The 20,712-nt window shown below is 50.8% G+C and overlaps 1 protein-coding gene across 2 annotated transcripts in view; it reads right to left on the reverse strand.

The window, feature by feature from the left end:
* Positions 1–1,152: 1,152 nt before the first annotated feature.
* The window catches only part of WDR4 (WD repeat domain 4), a 210,759-nt gene continuing 191,199 nt past the window's right edge, over positions 1,153–20,712 (reverse strand). The window contains exons 11-12 of one of the 2 annotated variants that reach the window (XR_011283383.1): positions 2,344–2,552; positions 1,153–1,829 (exon numbers count right to left, since the gene is read on the reverse strand). Coding sequence is in view for 1 of the 2 variants with exons in the window: in XM_069635657.1 (XP_069491758.1) it covers positions 2,503–2,552 (50 nt within the window). In the remaining variant the exon portion in view is untranslated. Of the gene's footprint in view, positions 2,553–20,712 lie in introns of both variants that reach the window. The other variant, XM_069635657.1, reaches the window with a different exon arrangement.

Consider the following 20,712-nt stretch of genomic DNA (forward strand, 5'->3'; position numbering starts at 1 on the left):
CAGCAGTGCGGGGCACCTGCCTGCAGGCCCCCACTCATGTCCCCTTGCACCCCGACCCCCCAGCAGTGCGGGGCACCTGCCAGCAGGCCCCACTCATGTCCCCTTGCACCCCCCACCCCACAGCAGTGCAGGGCACCTGCCAGCAGGCCCCCACTCATGTCCCACTCATGTCCCCTTACACCCCCACTCCCTGGCAGTGCAGGGCACCTGCCAGCAGGCCCCCACTCCAGTCCCCTTGCACCACCACCCCCCAGCAGTGCGGGGCACCTGCCAGCAGGCCCCCACTCCAGTCCCCTTGCACCACCACCCCCCAGCAGTGCGGGGCACCTGCCAGCAGGCCCCCACTCATGTCCCCTTGCACCCCCAGCAATGCGGGGCATCTGCCAGCAGGACCCCACTCATGTCCCCTTGCACCACCACCCCCCAGCAGTGAGGGGTACCTGCCAGCAGGCCCCCACTCATGTCCCCTTGCACGCCCACCCCCCAGCAGTGCAGGGCACCTGCCAGCAGGCCCCCACTCATGTCCCCTTGCACCCCCAGCAATGCGGGGCACCTGCCAGCAGGAACCCACTCATGTCCCCTTGCACCACCACCCCCCAGCAGTGAGGGGTACCTGCCAGCAGGCCCCCACTCATGTCCCCTTGCACGCCCACCCCCCAGCAGTGAGGGGTACCTGCCAGCAGGCCCCCACTCATGTCCCCTTGCACCACCACCCCCCAGCAGTGAGGGGTACCTGCCAGCAGGCCCCCACTCATGTCCCCTTGCACCCCCACCCCCAGCAGTGCAGGGCACCTGCCAGCAGGCCCCCACTCATGTCCCCCACAACATGTCATCACGATCCACAATCATGGGCCTAATGTTCAACCAAATCCCAACCCACGCCACCCCAGTCGAAACACACAACCAAGTATTACATACACCCCACATTGAAATCCCCATCACATGAAACATCCCAAATGGCAAGTATGCACATCAAGCACCGCAAAACAAAGAGGTGGGTTTCCCCCTACTTCGCTGGCAGAGGGGAAGCAACGATCAATATAAATGAAAAACCAGCCAGCGGAATGAATTGAAGATACTCAAACAGGCCACCAAAATGGGGGAGGACCCCCAAGGGTCACAACACAGATCAATCCATTAAGAACGAAACAATTGTTAAAAATACTGTATTTATTTAGAATTTGTACTCGTTAAAATAAGTATTAAATCATCTGAAATTCTGTACAAAAAATACGCAAAGTGACAACATTAATGTATCAAACATAAAGTGCATTGTGTAAAGTGACTGATAGCTAGTTTCACTGTTGGCGGTAAGTGAAAAAGTCAGAAATAAATCACAGTAGACCTAGATGCTACTAGATTGATCCCAAAAAGGGGTTTCTCGTGCGAGCGAAGAAAGTCACTCGGTAAGGGAAACCACAATCGCCTATTCAGATCTGAAGGCAAAAGGGCCAAACAATAAATCAACAAAGGGCAATCTGGTCACTAAAGGATCATGCAGCCAATCACAATGGTTAGTTACAGCACTGCACAATATAATGAACACAAACATTGAAAAAAACGCAAAAATTAGCCAAGGGATGCTATGCGTCAACTACTCTTGTGTCAGGACAGGAACAGTGTGACATACAGTACAATAGACCTGGTACAATTAACAGATAGTAGTTTCGATGGAGACAACACATCTAACTCAAAAGCCGACGATATCCATCTTCATCAGGACGTGGCATTCCCGTAGGTGTCATGATTCTTTGAAATTCATCTGTGTCTTAATTTATACAATATATTTAGAGAACAGGGTTAAACATTTCACAATGTATAAAACACACCTAAAATGTAAACACAGAGGGAAAAAAGAAAAGAATAGAGATTTTAACAGTTACATCAACAATATGAAAAATAGACATATAAAAGTGGATGATCTGTGAGTGAATCCCAAAGGGCCCAACCCATTAACCATAGCTCAATTGTGTCATGAGGTCTAAGAAACTATGTGGAAGAAAAGATATTTACCATAGTCTCAACCAATTAGGCTGGTCCCGGAATCCTGTCGATAAGTCCAGGAAGTATTAATCAGGCTGTGCCATAGACTAGGTCTCTATAAATTAGACTTAGATGTGAGGGTATAAAATCACACATAGGAATGTCTCCTTTTATGTGCAGTGAAACAGGAGTATCCAAAGTGGCAAATTCAGCTACATATAAAATAATGAATCCAGAAAAGCAAAAAGGAAAAAAGAGAAGGGAACCATTTATATCCTAAAAGTGCAATGGGAAACAAAGCCCCTCCCAATTGGAATACCATATATGTAAAATACATATCAATGCGAACCTTAAACTCACCAATGTAACGCTAGAACAAATCCCTGGAGTCAAGTCAGTTCCAAGATGTGTGGTTTTCTATGGTTCAGAAGAAATAGGATAACACGGGCAGCATCCAAAAAAGTGTGCCGCCAATATGGCCATTTGAACTGTTGCAGTGGAGGCCAGCTTTATTGAGCCTTAATACTCCAGCTTTGCAAGGATAAGTCCAACGAAGGGCTGTGAAACAACTGTTCAAAAATTGCTGTGATTAGAATGCGCAAATTAGTTGTGGGGTTAACAATAATGCATTACAAGCAAATCGCCTCTTCCAATTTCTCGAAACATACAATCAAAATGCCTAGCGGCTTCACCGTCCCTAGAGGAATTTAAGCATGTGCAAACGAGATCTTTATTGCTAACACCAATCCCCAGAGAAAGAGAAGTCCAAACGGAACACAAATCTACTACATAAAGAGCCCCAACCTGAGAGCGGCGTGTACACAAGCACCGCGGAACGCGGCGGTTATCAAAGCGCACTGCGATGGAAACCATAAAAGGCATAAGTGCCCTCATTAGCGCCAACGAATCAAAATGGCAACTATTCACAAAGAAAGATGCTAAAATAACCGCATTGGGAGCGGAGGCTAACTCGAAACGTGCACCTACAGGTATCCTCCACCTTACCTTGAATTAGGAAGTCCAGCGTACACAGACGCCAACAGGCCCGGAAGTGACAAGCTGCCGTGTAACGCCTGTTTTTTCATTTAAAGGCACGTCAAGCGCATAGAGCGTAACCAGTCTAACGTTCCGTAAAAGAAAATGGAACTAGACTGCTCGCAGCGCTGAACGTCATGTGCTTATAAAGAACAACATCATGCCGTGGCAGCAGCGGAATCAGAAAAAAGTGTGCCATTTAAATAATGGGGCGAGTTACCATATTCAAAAACGCTGAAAAGCAGAAAAAAATATAAATGTAAAAAATAATAATAAAAAGCAACAACATGCCGTAGCCGCGGCAAAGTCAATAAGAATTGTACCATATAAGTGGTGGAATAAGTTCACGTTATAGAATAACAGCCAAGAGATTCAGGCTGTCAATTGATGGAATACACCCTCAGGGACGCAACGAGGTAGCAAATATACATGACAGGCTGACAAGTAATGTCACATAACCAGAAGGACCTATCTCACATCATGAAAGATTCATTGTGTCTAGGTGGATGAGATTGCCTTCTAATTAAGTATACGTGGGCACTGTGCAGGATCTCCCAGCCAACGCAAAATCCCCTGTCAACACTAGTATCTGGGAGTCCTGTTGAACACTGATTGCCATTCCTCCTGAGCGTTTAATCCGGATATATGGCTTTGAGTATTATATATCCACCAGTGTTCGCGTGAGGCAAGTCTATTAGCCGTAGCATATTGGTCAGGCCCTAAGACACGCTCTAGACACCACCATTTAAGTCCTTACAACTATGTTGATACTCAATAAAGTGCCGCACTAAGGGCGAAGACAAATTGTGCATTCTAATACGGGATCTGTGCTCTGAAATCCTCAATTTTATAGGTCTCGATGTCTTTCCTATATAGGACTTCATGCAAGGGCACGTTATAACAGACCACATTCTTGGAATTACATGTGCGGTGGTCCCTCAGTTTCCAAGGCTTGTGGTTAATGGTGACGGTGTTGGTAGCCGTAGTAAATTCGCACTGGCAACACTGCCCACACGGGTAGTGGCCAGTGACCTTCTCCATGCCCCACATTTGAGTGATAGTTAATGGTGCCTTGGTGGCATGCAACCTGTCCGCCTGAGATAGCCAACTCTTGAGGTTATTTCCCTTTTTGAAGGCATACATCGGACGCTCAAGGTTGCTATATTCATTTGGAGCAGATGCCAATGTCTGCCTATAGCCTTCTTAATCTCTGCATGGTATGTGCTGTAAGTCATAGCGCAGACCATGCGTGAGTGGTTCGAATTTGCGTGAGTGTTTTTGGCCAATAGTACCTCACAGTGTTGGTAACGCGCCCTTTTACGTGACTGCCGCAGTATATGCCGTGGGTACCCTCTCTTGGAAAGTCTATCCTCTATAGTGTTGGATTGTGTCACAAAGTCCTTCTTGTCGGTACAATTCCGTCTAGCCCTGAAGAATTGTCCATAGGGGATGCTTTCCCTTAGGGATTGGGGATGAAAACTCTCAAAATGTAAGATCGTATTACGGTCAGTAGTTTTACAATACAAGTCTGTTGTAATTATTCCATCCTTTTTTTTTAGTTGGAGATCCAAAAAGGAAATGGACGTACTGCTGGTAGACATAGTGAACCGTAGATGGTCATTTTGGGAATTAATCCATGTCAAAAATTGATCATGGTTTCCCTTAGTTTTGTCCCAAATAATGATATTGTCTATATATCTTTTATAAAAAATGATGGATTGCTGATAAGGGTTGGAATCATCAAAAATGGAGACCTTTTCAAGGGCCCACATAAACAGGGTCGCGTAATTGGGAGCAAAGGCTGCGCTCATTGCGGTTCCCTTGACTTGTAAGTAAAAACTATCTTTGAACCTAAAGTAATTTTTAGTTAGGGCAATTTCTAGCAAATCTACAATAAATTCACTAGGAACCGGCTGCGGATCACTTCAAAGGTCCAGGAAAAATGTCATAATCGGCAACGACTCAGACTGTGGGATATTTGAATATAACGATTCCACGTCTAAAGTAATAAACAAATTATTAGCAGAGTCAAAGGGGAGGCCTTCCAGGTGGACAATGGCATCCGTACTATCTGACAAAAAAGTGGGAGTTTCGCCAGCCAAAGGTTTGAGAAAATAATCAATAAATGTACCCAAAGGTTCCAGGATGGACCCACAGAGAGACACAATCGGTCTGCCTGGGAGATTAAGCATATTCTTATTAATTTTTGGAAGAATATAAAATAGAGGGGCCCTCGTACCTTTAGTTGTGAGGAATTGGAATTCTTTGGAACTCAAAATTTCAGCATCTTTGCCCCATGTAGCAAGTGCTAGAATTTCATTCCATATTCCTTCTGTGGGGTCCCCTCTAAGTTTGAGGTAAAAATCAGGATTATCAATACTTCGGTGTCATAGGAAGAGGCATCACAGACTACCACCCCCCCACCTTTGTCAGCCTGCTTAATATCAATAGTTGTGTCTTGCTTGAGTTCTTGAAGGCTAGTCCACTCCTTTTTAGAGACGTTGTAGCAACGGTTATGTTTAGAGTCAACCAGAGAGGAGAAAATGGAATGGAAATCCCAAAGAACGGCACGTTCAAAAGTAACAGTTTCATTGGATACCATATGAGATGTTGGCGTAAATGTGACTTAGGTTTAAATGGTGTATTAACGTTATCATCTACATTACTGCTGTTGGTTCCAAAGTAGTCGCGTAACCGTATTTCTAAAAAAGCCCCGGAATTCCATTTCTAGATCCATTTGGCTCGGATTTCGCATCGGAATAAAGGAAAAACCTTTCTCAAGAACCGCAATTTCATCTAAAGTAAGGGTCCGCTTAGAAATGTTGTAAACTGCTGACAAATCTGTTAACGCTGGTACGATCTCCTCCTGGTTTGGAATATGTGGTCTATGGGGGGTGGCCCTGCATCGGCGGGAGGAAAAGGGAGATTGCGTGGCCGGTTTTTCATTTATATTGAAGTATGCACATCAATACATGTCCATCACACACACACAATGGGTGCAAGTGAATGAGAAAACATGCATCGTGACATGCAGGAAACCAAGGAAAGCATACCACACAATGAAGTATCAAATAAAAATGTATTAGACACAAAAGCAAGGGAATGAAATGAAATCACACAATGTAAATAATAAATAAAAAGCTGCATGTCCAAAATATGAAAAAGAAGACGTGTAAAACCAGAATAAAAATCAATCCAAAAGCAAATGGGTCCAAAGAGTCTGTCCGTCAAATCAAATCCAAAGTGAAAAAAAAAGAAAAATCCATTGATCCATGGTTAAAAAAAAGGCAAATGAAGTGAAATCCATTGTGGAACTATCTACAAAGTACAAATCCAGGGTCCATGAGCCCAACCATTGAAAGGAAACCTACAAAAATCCTACATAATGAAAAACTATATACAAAAAGGTGGGGCATTGTCCAAGCGCCCCAAATGAAAAGAAAAACAAAAAGGAAACCTAACACTATACAACTATTTACAATGGAAGCGGGCTAGTCCAACGGCTCACTTTCTGATTTCCCGGGCCAGGGCATCATCGAACTCCTGCTCCATGTCCCGGAGGCGTTCCTCTTCCATGGCCCCGAGGGTTCGCAGGGGCGACATCTGGACCTCCAGGTCCCTGCGAATGGCCTTGAGGCACTCGGCCCACCTCAGGGCCCTATGCATGGAGTTCTCCGCCCTGACCATCATGAGCCGCGCCTCTTCCGCCCGCTGCCGCTCCGCATCTATAGCATGGCCCAACCGCTGCCACACGGAAGACACTTCCCGTCCTGGGTCCTCCTGCCCTCTGGCCGATGCCTGCCCCTCCGATGTTGAAGGCCCCGAGCCATCATAGCTCCCACCTTGTTGCTGCTGCTGCTGTGCCTCTGCCTGTGCCCTAGCTCCTGCTGCCTGCAAATCCTCCTCCGGCTGGGGTGCAGTTGTTGATGTGGCCACCCCTGCTGGACGTCCGACTCCCGACTGTGGCAGGGATGGGTCCTCCACCAGCCTGGCCGCAGGGTCAGAGGCAGCTCCACAGGGCACCCAGGTGACACATGGGTGGGAAGATGGCACGGAGGACGACTGGCGCATAGGGGGTTCAGTTGAGGAGGGAGTCTGAACAAGGTCCAGAAAACGGAGGAATCCGGCCCTGGTGAGCTGTCCCAGTGGGTCAACGAGCCATGCGAGAAGATGTGCAGTTTCCTCCTGAAAAGACTGCAGGTCAGCTTGCATAACACGTTGACGCAACGCCACCCCACCCAGGACAGGCTCAACCCGGTGCCGGATAGCCACATCCGCAGGGAGAGGAAGGCCAGTTGGTGTAAGCCGATCCCCTCCCTGAGAACGGGTCTGAACGTAGGTATCCCTGCTGGTGCAAGATGATGCAGTCACAGGATCGGGGACAGGATTACACACAGGCACCTCCGCGGCGGCCTGTGCTGCCTCCTGTCCCTGCCCCTGGACTGCACCACTAGCACCAGTGGAATCCCCACCTCCAGACCCCGTCTCTGTCCCTTGCACAGCCTCCTCCTCCACCAAACCCCCCACCAACCTGGATGACTCCGTGCCATCTTCCTCCGTCGGGCCCTGTGGGTTCTCAGCTGCCCCTTCGGCTGCCGAAGAATCCAACTCCAACCTCCACCTCTTGGACCTCCCCTCGGCAGCTGCGACCTGGGACGCGGCACCGGACTCCTCACTCCCCGACGAGATGACAACCTGGGAGGGGAGCCGGGAATTGCGTCTCCGGCTGGCGGTGCGATCCATGACGCTGTGCTCCACAGCACCCTCTCCGCCCTCTTCATCAGTCGACGCTGCAGACAGGGAGAGATAGGACACAGGCATCAGGGCACTGTACAATGGACTTATACACACGACAGTTGCACACGAGTGTCATTGTCAAACTTCAGACATGGCATCACAATCTCCAACATACATCATTTCAAATCACACACATGAGCTATTCCACAGCCATATCGCGACAGCCAGCACCATCCATACACATACAACAGCATGAGCAGGCAAAGGTGAGCCAGACATCACATGAGACACAGGGAGTGCACTAGACATGCACACACGCCACCACACTTACATGCATGTGTACACCTCCACCAAGTGCCTCAGCGATAAGATCGGCATCCATGTCACATCTGGCAATCAGTCTTCTACATATCAGTCTCACATGCATCCATGTTGTATGACAGTTGCATACTTGTCAGATACACATGTACACAGTGCAGATACATGCAGCTGGAACCAACATCCATGTGTGACACCACAACCTTGACAACTGACATACACAGTCATTCAAACATGTGTGCTCACACATCTGCATTTGGCCTGCATGCTTACCCACAAATACACCAACCATGTGTCTCACACATGAAAAAACTCGAATGCGTCAGCCTCACTGCCCTGTACGTACACATCCATACATGGCCCTACAAAACCACATGTGCAACCTGCACACTACTGGCACACCACCACACGCACAGCTTCCAATCAGTATACATGTACACTTAGCGCTCGACTCCGGACGGGTCTGCCACTCAAGGACCTGGACGTGGAGCGCTGGGTATACGCGTTCCAGGACCCTCATTTGGTCTTCCGACAGGTGGCCCCGGCGCCCCTTAGCATCCGCTGCCTTCAAGAGGCGCCGGGCCTTGTTGAGAGTCCTGGACCTGAAGTCCTCCCAGCGCTTCTTGACATGATGGAATTTGCAGACTGCCACCCCCTCTGCGTTGATGGCCGTCACGATGACCGTCCAGATCCTGGCCCGTCCTTCCTTGCCGGCGCGCAACCTTCCGAAGAGGGCATCATACTGCTCCAGGACTTGCTCCACCAGGACACCAACTTCGGTGGCAGTGAAGCTGGTGGCCCTCTGCCTCTCTGGCTGGGGGTTGCCAGTGCCGCCAGATGGCGTAGTGCTGGACATGGCAACCCCAGAGGCAGGAGTGGGTGGGCAACTGGGTCCTGGGGCTGGGCTGTGGAGCGATGGAATCCCAGTCGGGAGTCTTCGGTTCCAGCAGGGGTGGTCACAGCAACAGCACCCCTGGCTGACGTGCAGGCAGCAAATGGCAGGGCATGTGGGCAGCAGCCAATCAGGCAGCAGCAGATGGCAGGTGGGAGCACGCTCAGGGCTCTGGGGGGGAGGGCAGTAATTTGGCCTTCTGGGCAGGAGCGTGGTCTTCCGTGTGTGAATGCGTGGCCAGCTTGATACGGAGTGATTTGGCACGTGAAAATCTTGCATGTCAGCGTGTAAATCGAGGAAAGGACCTTAGCGCTTAAGCCGTCAGCGCATTTACACGATTTCATTGGACCAAAGGCCCTTAGCATGTAAGCGCGTCTGTGACGTGATGCGCGCAGGTGTTTCCCCTCATAGCACGTGATGACAGAGCACATGTGGAAAAGCTGCACGTCCGAGTGTCAGCGCGTGTAATTGGAGGAAAGGGCGCGTACATGCGTACGTGGGCCGGTTTAAAAAGCTACGTGTAGGACGCCATTTCCTTGTACGTGCTTTTTGTGGAAAGCGAGTGGGTGGATTGTGTACTTCTTGTCGGTTCACATGCGATTACTTCACAGCGTTTCAAGTTCGTACTCCCCGTTACCTCTGACAGCTTTCATTTTTCTACTTTTTTTGGGCCTGTTTCCTCAAACAGTGTTCACTTCTCCTTTTGTCCTGTCTCCTCAGACAGAAAACAATTCTTCTTTTGGCGGGGGTGTTTCCAACGCGCACACGCGCATATTTTTCACATTCTTTTTCCAGGCAGACGGTGAGTTCTGCACGTACTTAGCAACTGTGCTTGCCCCATGTGTCGCGTACCCCTTCAGAGGTCATTGTAGGCTGCGTGTATTACGCATACGCTTATTTTTGTGTTTCTGGGTGCCACATCGTAGTGCAGGTTCATTTTTCCACGCACGTGGTCTACGAGGGGTTGCGTACACGTTTATTTTTGTTTTTGGGCTGCCTGTACTGACCAGAGCGGCGTTAGCCACTCTGGCTCCGCTCCACCTTCTAAAAAGAGGAAGAAGGGTGCTCTGGTACGACAGGCTGAGACCCCAGGCACGGCTACACACTCCGGCACATCAAGGAAGCCTTGCTTTAATGACGCGGAGCTTAATGCACTTGTGAGTTATGTGTTGCAACATAGCCACAAAATGGTGGTGACTGCAGGGTCCCAGACCACACCTGGTCAACGTAAAGCACACTGGCAGACCATCGCCAACCACATAAGTGCCCTTGGATTTGTGAGGCGCTCAGCTGATGATTGCTACAAGCAGTGGAACGACCTGAAACGTAGAGCAAAGGACAAGCTGGCCTCAAGTCATGCCGCTACTCTGGTGACTGGTGGTGGGTTTCCACAAGGACAACAAACTCACTGAACATGAGTCTGTTGCTGGGACCTTCCTCACAGAGGAACAGATCCGAGGTGTGGGAGAACTACCCGATTATTACACATTGTCCGGTGAGTGCCCATGCGCGTGTGTGTGTGTGTAAAGCATGTGTATGTTGTTTGGGTGACGGGTTCTGATTGAGTGCCAAGTGAGGGTGTGTGTGTGTGACTGAATAGTATGGGTCACCCATGTGCTTCATCCAAAACATTCTGCGGCCTTGAATTTGGGTGTGACACTATCCCTTCTGCCCACAGTAGCAACATTACGGCAGTTGCCCTTGAGGTGGCATCATGCAACAACATGGTTTGTATTTTTCAGTGTTCTTTCAGGCTGATTGTTTCAATTCTCCCACTTTTGCAACACATTCCTCAGCCCTATTGTGACATATGTGACATGCTTCTGTCAGTGAAGAACCCCACATAGGCCCACATGTGTCACCTTGGTAGTTGAATGATTTGACCATTCAGGCTGAATGAGTATTGTCCTGATCGAATGATGTTTTTGGGCCTGTTTGAATGTGGAACATGCTAGTCTTTTCCTGTCATGAAGTGCACAACCATTGATGTGTACATGGCCCTGCAATCACTGTATTTTTGTACACTGGATGTGTTGCAGTGTGTGGCACATGGCGTATCTTTTCACACTATGTGGCATTTTTCATCTCTTCATGTCCATCTCACATGGATGGGTGACAGTACTCATTCACTGACATATGGATGTACTTGTGGAATGTACCATGGTTATGGTACATGCCATCTGTGTGATGGCATGTGTCATTTATGTGTATAGGACATGCCACTCACAGGTCAATGTGTGATGGCAGTGCTACCCAGCATGCAGCAAATGTGTTGCTCTTCCATCTTGGTGTCATCAGTGTCAGACTTTTGCCTCCCTTTCCAACTCTGTGACAGTGCATGCATGGGAGGGTTATAGTCATGTGGGACATGTGTAAATCATGTACTGGTTCTGTAGCTTGTCAGGCCTATTTATATGCTATGGTGCTAATGCCGGTTTCCATTTTTTTGGCTTTCATGTTTTTGCAGGGGATGACACACTTGATGCTGGTGAGGTAGAGGAGATGGTGCAGACCCAAGAGGAACCTGAGGCACAACGGCCACCAGTCGGGGACGTGGTGTGGTGGTGGGTGAGAACCCACTCTTGCTGTAGACGATTCTGTCAAGGGGTGTCTCTGGGTGCACCTCCCCAGACCTCTATTCAGGTGTTGATTCGGATGATGAGACCTATGTGGCGTCGCAGGTAAGTGTTTCTGGAAGGGGTTCTGTTCTGTCCAACCCACCTGCACCATGGGTAGAACCCCCTATGGGGATGTCAGTGTTGGTTAGTCAGCCTTTGGCGGTTACGAGTGTAGGGTCACACTCCACAACATCGGATCCTGATCCTGGGCCAGCAGATCAGAGGGGCAATGCAGTCCTGCAGCCTCAGGCAGTGCCGGCACAGCAAGGCGCAGATCGCCTTGCCCCAAACAGGTGTGGTGCCCCCTGATGCGGTGGCCGTACGCCACTAGGCAATACCGCATGGGAACAATCCAATTACGGTATGGCAACTCAACAGGCAGCATCAGTTGAGATGATGGCTCAAGCAATGGAGAGGGTGGCCAGTTCCATTGTCCCCCCTGAAAGGCAGATGGAGCTACTACAGCAGGCAACAGACTCCATTTGCCAATCACACAGGGAGGACATGTTGGCGTCCAACATGGACAGACGGGCGGCACTGGAGACTCTACGCCAATCGATATCAATAGAGTCCCAGGGTCACAGGGAAGCCCTGAGGGTAGAACTCCATCACCTCAGGGAGACTCTTGTTGACCTTGAGACTTCCACTAACTTGAGGACAGAACAGCAGCTGGAGCAGCTCACACGTTCGCTCTCAGCTGAGATGCAGGCAACTCGGGAGGAGATCCGGGCATCACGGCAGGTGCTGCATGGGGATCTCTGCACTATAATCCTCCAGAACAAGACCTTCCACACCCGCATGCTTGCTGCCATGGAGGACCATACCAGGGCTTTGCGTGGGCTGCCTCCCATAGCACCACCTCCTGTGGCAGCAACAGAGGGTAATGAGAGCGACAGCAGCAGTTCTCCCACATTGACATAGCCGTGCAGGCCATGAGCCCATGGAGGTGTTTTTTTCTCCCCCAACATCCACACAGGCGGCTGTTGGTGCGCACCCTGTCCTCGAACCTCCTGGGTGGCCTCCCCCCCAGCCCCCACATGGCCATTTTTTTTTTTTTTTTTTTTTTTTTAACAGTGTGTTGCCATGTGTGGCTCCCGTGGGAATCTACTGTATTCCGGCTGGGCACATGCAGGCTTGTCCTGAGTTTGGGTTTGATGCTTGGGTTCGTGAGACACACACACCTCCTGCTTCCAGTTTCCATGGGCTTGCAAAGGGTGTGACCAAGTGACAGTGATGTACACAGTGATGTTGGGCTCCCATGAGCTGTGTGGGCAGTCTGTAGTCAATACTGTGTAGACATTCCTTGTGTATATTGTTGTTGTATTGTACACTGCATGTTGGAATTATGTATGCTTCTGCTTCCATGTCTCCCTCTGAATTTTCAGGTTCATTCCTCATGTCTTCACAAGGCCGTCTACTTTGGAGATGGAGTTCATGTTGTATGCAGTACACATACAAGTTTTGAAGCCTGCAAGACTACAGTTGGAAGGGGGCGATGTGGTGGCATATTCAGGTTGTACTACTACTTTAACTTAGTACTGTCATATTTTAGTTATGTTTGAGCTTGTGTAGCTGCATTGTATTGTTGGTAAGTATTTGGTCATGTGTGGTGTTAGTTCAACATTACTGGGAGCATATTGTGTGTGTCCTGTTTCCATTAGGGACGCTGTACTTTGTGACACTTGTCTCAGGTTTTCGGGATTGCTTTGTTTGCTCTCACATAGCATGACATGCCATGGTGTGTTGGGTGGTGTGCTGGGGAGGGGTTGGGTGACATGGCACTGTTCTCATGTTGTATTTTGCAAGGGGGTAATGCATTTAGCAGCATATGTGTATTTTGATGACACAGCGTGGGTGGTGTTTCTGTAGGTAGGGATGCACACATTGTGACACTTCCAGGTGACCAATCTCAGGCTGGTATGGTTGTGACAGTTCACTGTCCCTTGTGTCATCATCTATTGTCAGCTGGTATGTGGCAGGGCTGTGTGCACTCCACAGGGGTGTGATTCTAAGTGAAGTAATTAGCCACCAGCTGCGTTCGGGCTGCCTCACCCCGTGCCCTTTCCCCTCCCATGCGCAGTGGGCGTGCATGTGGTTGTGGATGTGGGGGGCACCACCATGTCTGCCGGCAGGACCCGGCGTGTTGCAACGTTGTGCAGGACACATGCTGCCACTATGATCCTGCACACTACTGGGGGAGCGTATAACAGCTGCCCGCTGGTGAAAGGAGCGAAAGCGTGACTTGAGCACTCCAAATGTGCGCTCCACTATGCCCCGGGTTGCAATATGGGCTGTGTTGTTTCTTACCTCAGGTGGCGTGGTGGGGTTCCGAATTGGCGTCATCATGTGGGTGCTCAGAGGGTAGGCATTGTCCCCTGGGCAGGTGGTGATGGGTATCATTAGTAGGGTTGTGACATTACTCAGTATCTGGCATGCATGCATGTGCTGTGGCATTTATACTCACCGAGCAGCCATGTATCGTCCATGCCGCCCAGCTTCTTGGTCCCGGTTTAGGGTTGACATTCTGTAAATGAAACTGTCGTGGGTGGACCTTGGATAGTTGGCATATACCGAGTTGATGATTCCCTTGGCATCACATACCACCTGCACGTTGATGGAATGCCAGTGCTTGCGGTTTCTATAGAAGTGCTCTGATGCCCTGGGGGGGGGGGGGCATATAGCCACATGGGTGCAATCAATGGCACCTAGGACTTTGGTGAATTGTGGCACCCCGTAGAAATCCTGGACGGCAGCCTGCCTTTCTGCAGGTGTTCTGGGCAGGTATATGCGCCTGTGGACTGATGGGCGTGCAGTCATGATGGCCAAGACCTGGTGTAGGCAGCATGACTGCGTGGCCTGTGACCCCCCCCCCCCACTATGGCACTTGTCCACTGAAATGATCCGGTGGCCAAAAGTGCACTACATTGAGGACCTTCTCCAGGGGGCTGAGTGCTTGGGAGCAGAGGGTGGGTGATGTGAGGTGGAAATCTCCTCCTCCTCCTCCTCCTCCTCCTCCTCCTCCCCCCCCCCCCCATATGTGTGTCCGGATTAGCGCGTCTTTTTTGGCGTGTGCGTGTGGGCATTCCGCACATTTGCCTCCTGTACTTCCCCGCCCACCCCAGTAATTCACGTACCCTGCTCGCCCAGGCCCAATCGCATGTAAAACTTCCCGCAAGCCCCTGAAGTACATGTACCCCGCTCGCCCAGGCAAAATCGCGTGTGAAACTTCCCGCGCAATTTTTGACACAGTCCGTGTTTGTCGCGTACCCCTTTGCACGTCATTTGTCCTAGAGGGCCACAGTATGGGACATTATCAGAGCTGTATATACAGGCTTTTTGTTAGCGCAGGAACGCTACCGCCTTCCTTCGTGTGGCAGACATGTGTTGATGTACATAGTTGACTTTTGGTTTGTGTCATGAGATCGCCATTTCACTGCTGGGGGGTGGGGGTGCAAGGGGACATGAGTGGGGGCCTGCTGGCAGGTGCCCCTCAGTGCTGGGGCGTGGGGGTGCAAGGGGACATGAGTGGGACATGAGTGGGGGCCTGCTGGCAGGTGCCCTGCATTGCTGGGGGGTGGGGGTGCAAGGGGGCATGAGTGGGGGCCTGCTGGCAGATGCCCTGCACTGCTGGGGGTGCAAGGGGACACGAGTGGGGGCCTGCTGGCAGGTGCCCTGCACGGGTGGGGGTGCAAGGGGACATGAGTGGGGGCCTGCTGGCAGGTGCCCTGCACTGCTGGGGGGTGGGGGTGCAAGGGGACATGAGTGGGGGCCTGCTGGCAGGTGCCCCTCAGTGCTGGGGCGTGGGGGTGCAAGGGGACATGAGGGGGACATGAGTGGGGGCCTGCTGGCAGGTGCCCTGCATTGCTGGGGGGTGGGGGTGCAAGGGGGCATGAGTGGGGGCCTGCTGGCAGATGCCCTGCACTGCTGGGGGTGCAAGGGGACACGAGTGGGGGCCTGCTGGCAGGTGCCCTGCACTGCTGGGGGGTGGGTGTGCAATGAGACATGAGTAGGGGCCTGCTGGCAGGTGCCCTGCACTGCTGGGGGTGCAATGGGACATGAGTGGGGGCCTGCTGGCAGGTGCCCCTCAGTGCTGGGGGGTGGGGTGCAAGGGGACATGAGTGGGGGCCTGCTGGCAGGTGCCCCTCAGTGCTGGGGGGTATGAGTGCAAGAGGACATGAGTGGGGGCCTGCTGGCAGGTGCCCTGCACTGCTGGGGGGTGGGGGTGCAAGGGGACATGAGTGGGGGCCTGCTGGCAGGTGCCCTGCACTGCTGGGGGGTGGAGGTGCAAGGGGACGTGAGTGGGGGCCTGCTGGCAGGTGCCCCACAGTGCTGGGGGGTGGGTGTGCAAGGAGACATGAGTAGGAGCCTGCTGGCAGGTGCCCCTCAGTGCTGGGGCGTGGGGGTGCAAAGGGACATGAGTGGGGGCCTGCTGGCAGGTGCCCTGCACTGCTGGGGGTGGGGGTGCAAGGGGACATGAGTGGGGGCCTGCTGGCAGGTGCCCCTCAGTGCAAGGGGGTGGGGGTGCAAGGGGACATGAGTGGGACATGAGTGGGGGCCTGGTGGCAGGTGCCTTGCACTGCTGGGGGTGGGGGTGCAAGGGGACATGAGTGGAGGCCTGCTGGCATGTGCCCCTCAGTGCTGGGGCGTGGGGGTGCAAGGGGACATGAGTGGGGGCCTGCTGGCAGGTGCCCTGCATTTCTGGGGGGTGGGGGTGCAAGGGTACATGAGTGGGGGCCTGCTGGCAGGTGCCCTGCACTACTGGGGGTGCAAGGGGACATGAGTGGGGGCCTGCTGGCAGGTGCCCCTCAGTGCTGGGGGGGGTCGGTGTGCAAGGAGACATGAGTAGGGGCCTGCTGGCAGGTGCCCTGCACTGCTGGGGGTGCAATGGGACATGAGTGGGGGCCTGCTGGCAAGTGCCCCTCAGTGCTGGGGGGTGGGGTGCAAGGGGACATGAGTGGGGGCCTGCTGGCAGGTGCCCTGCACTGCTGGGGGGTGGGGGTGCAAGGGGACATGAGTGGGGGCCTGCTGGCAGGTGCCCTGCATTGCTGGGGGTGGGGGTGCAAGGGGGCATGTGTGGGGGCCTGCTGGCAGGTGCCCCTCAATGCTGGGGGGTGGGGTGCAAGGGGACATAAGTGGGACATGAGTGGGGGCCTGTTGGCAGGTCCCCTGCACTGCTGGGGGTGGCAGTGGAGGGCATCATGCGTTGGTGATCAGTAGTGCCAGGTTACATGTGGCTTAGCTGGGGGGCATGCCCGTGGTGGATGGGCTGCCTGCGGGACATGTCCAGGGGTGCAGGGTAGTCCCCTGTGGTGTGGGCTGCCTGCAGGGGTGGTGTAGAGGGAACACCTGGGAAGACCCACACTGCCAATTCACGTGTAGGACTCCCCTGCACCCCGGATTTACACATACCCCACTCGCACAGGGCCTGTGAAACTTCCCGCAACCCCAGATTTGCACGCACCCCACTCGCCCAAGGCCAATCGCGTGTGAAACTTCCCGAAATACACACACACGCTATTTTCGACACAGCGGGTGTTTGTCGCGTACCCCTTTGCACGTCATTTGCCCTAGAGGGCCACAGTATGGGACAATCATCAGGGCTGTACATACGTGCTTTTTGTTAGCGCACATTTTTTTCACGTGCAGGGACACTACCGCCTGCCTTCGTGTGGCGTACATGTTTAGGCCTGTGCGCGTCTTCACCGGTGCGCTGGTTTGCCCTATTCCATTCCATGAATACGTGTTGTATGCGAGCGTGTGGGCGTTCGGCACATTTGCCTCCTGTACTTCCCCCGTGACGCCCACATTTTCACGCGTTGTTCCCCATTCTGCGTGTTACGCCTACTTTTGTTATGTGCGCCGCACTATGTGCGCTTTCGCTGCGGCCGTAGCGCACACCGTTAGATGACCTGTGCGCCGGCGTGCACCATGCAGATTTTCAGCGCACATCCCAGATTTTACTCGCGCACGGACTTCCATGAATCGATGTGCGCGGGTTTTGCTGCGATTTTCACATTTGCACTGCGATTCGCATGGTTTCGCACGCTTGCGCATGATTTTTCAGCGCACATTAATTCCATGAATCGGCCTGTATAACTGGGAAGGGGTGGGAACTACCTTTTGTGAATGGAGTGCAATGCATAGGCCGAATTGAATAGCAAGGGAAACTCCAGCCCCACTAACAGGGCTACTGATCTGGAAATGGAATTAAGAAAAAATACAAAATGTAAACCTAAGGAGCTTAAGGGTCTTTTTAATGTGCCAACTCCAATGCTAGAGGAAATGTCACAAGAAACGGGTCAACTACTGCTAAATGCCGAAAATAAGACCCAACGAGATAGGAAAGCATTCTTCCTCACTTTCAAAGATTCACCTCAAAACGCCCTTTTTCCCCCAATCCTCAGAACTAACTAAGCTAACTTACATTCCACACAGGAAAGGCACAGAATGATGCTTGGAACGAAAGATAACAATGCCCTCACTCTGCCGACAGGTTTAACACTATGGCTTAGAACTAATAGGGCAAAAAAGGAAACTGAGAAAAGTGCGCCGGCATTCTCTACGACTAAATCTCCTCACACACATGAACCTCCAAAGCACTTGAGATGGCGCGCGTTACTTATGAAAACACCGGAGCTCGTACGGAAACACTATCTGCACACTCGCAACAATGAAATGCTAATATATATAAACAAACACTTTTATTATACAGTGATACTTGCGGTGAGTCGGAGGCGGGAATGAGGGCTTCTACCGACAAACTCTGACGGAACAAACACCAGAATTACTCACTGGCGAAGCGTGATTGGAGAGCCAGAAAAAGGGTACAAGGAAACTGAAAAGGCTACTGAGCTGAGGAGGGAGGGAACAAGAAATGGAACCGGCAAAACTATAATGGGTTTCTATGAACAACAGGGTCTGTGGAATTCTAGTCAGAAGCTGAACCGCAGTAAGCATCCACTGCATAGGCAGAGAAGACGCAAAGCGCAGCACAACAGGGAGGAGGGGATTAAGTACTCACAGAGCTGCCACAACTAGACCATGCTGCAGCATTCAGGGAAGGCAGCCTGGCGGCCATATTAGGTGATGAGGAAATGCCTGAATGTAAATTGGTCACCATGTTCTTTCTACCCCTAGACCAGGAATGGTAAGCAACCAACCAAGACTTCTTGGGGGCACTTCTAAGGGGAAACCCAGTGGTCATTACAAGCCCTATATAGAGCAGCGATATTCGTCGTCGTCAAGACAGACGGGCGACAGACTGAAAGTATGTATACGAGAGGCGTTGAGATGGATTTCAGAGCCTAGCATCCCCGTAATGGAAATACATAAGATGATTGAGGAATACCCCTTGTCCATGAGGATAGAAGCACTACGAATAACGGTTGGGGGTACTCCAGCAGGTAGCGGGACACAATAGGGGAAGAGGAAACACCCAGGGCAGAGGTAATTCAAATATGCATGGAGGACCCCTCGGATTGAACCAATGTGCGTTTTGCAGAGTGGAAGGTCACTGGCGAGCGCAATGTCCACACTTGCAAAATAGGAATGGGTATGACCAGAGAAGACAGCATAGAGGGCATCTAGGAGCAAATTGGCATAATAGAAATAACATGCAGCAGCAATAAAATAGTCACGGAAATAGCACTCACATTCAGAACCAAGCTCAAAATCAAACTTCTGCTCAGAATCAAAGCCAGCAGAACATGCAAAATGGGATTAGAGGAAGGGGTGGGAACATTTGACACTCAATCGGGTGCGTACTATAATAACAGCAGCGATTACACATCGGATGATGTGTTGTTTCCCCAATAGGACAGCCCAAGACAGGGGTTGGAACCGGTGTCTATTCCGGTGAATCAGAAAGGACCCTACGTAGAAATTAAAGTTGGGGATAGTGAGCACAGATTCCTCGTGGATACGGGGGCACAAAAATGTTCAATAGACCATCATTTGGTTCCAGAAATACCACTGTCAGAGCGAACAAATATTTCAGTAGGGTTCGCAGGAACTCCAGTGATAAATCCAATGTCCCAACCAGTAGCAGTGACATTAGGCCCATTCACGGAATATTGTCCATTTCTCTTAACAGAGAATTGCAGAGAAAATCTTTTGGGATTAAATTTGTTGAAATAAACTGAGTGCAGTTATCCACTGTACACCAGATGGAGTATTTTTGACCATTTCACCACGGAATGTACCAATATCTGAATTTGTGTCTAAACCTTTGCCAGGAGAATTGAGTGAGGTGCCAACTTGTATATGGGCAATGAATGACAATGAAGTTGGATGCTTGAAAATAGAACCAGTGAAAATTGCTTTGAAAGAAGGAGTAACGTTACCACGTATTCCACAGTATAAAATTTCAGCAGAAGGAGAGAAAGGATTGAAAAGTATTGTTTCCGATTTGGTAAAATTGGAGGTCATTGAAGAGATTACAGGCAGTATATGTAACAGTCCCATTCTTCCAGTGTATAAGAAAGGAGGTAATGAGGTACCATATCGTTTTACAATTGATCTGCGCGCATTAAACAAGGTGGTAGATCCAAAATGTACATTGGTCCGAGACGTTACCACAATTTTGACCTTGATTCGTGCCTCGGCTGAATATTTTAGTGTTATTGACTTGAAGAATGAGTTTTTCAGCATTCCAGTACACGAGGAAAGCAGATATCTGTTTGCTTCATGTTAGGAGGACGATCATTTACATTCACGCGCATTCCACAAGGCTACACAGAGAGTCCAAGTATTTACAGTAGATCATTGAAAAAACAACTAGACATGCTAGAGGTACCGACAGGTTTAGTTTTGTTACAATATATAGACGATTTATTGATCGCTGCAGATACAGAAGAGATTTGTAAAAAGTACTGTTTTATTATTAACACACTTGGCAGCGCATGGTCATAAAGCAAGTTTAAAGAAGTTCCAATATTCTCAAAAGGAGGTGGCTTATTTGGGCTACCTACTTTCGAAAGAAGGGAGAAGACTGACGCCAGAAATAGAGAGCATTTCTGGTATGCCAATTCCAAAAACACAGAAAGGAGTCAGAGCTATAATAGGCATGGCTTCCTATTGCCGGCAGTGGATTGTGAATTTTGCATTGATTGAGAAGCCAATGGTGGAGTT

Source organism: Ambystoma mexicanum, chromosome 7p (assembly GCF_040938575.1).
Source record: "Ambystoma mexicanum isolate Mex_15411 chromosome 7p, UKY_AmexF1_1, whole genome shotgun sequence".
NCBI classification, from domain to species: Eukaryota; Metazoa; Chordata; class Amphibia; order Caudata; family Ambystomatidae; genus Ambystoma; species Ambystoma mexicanum.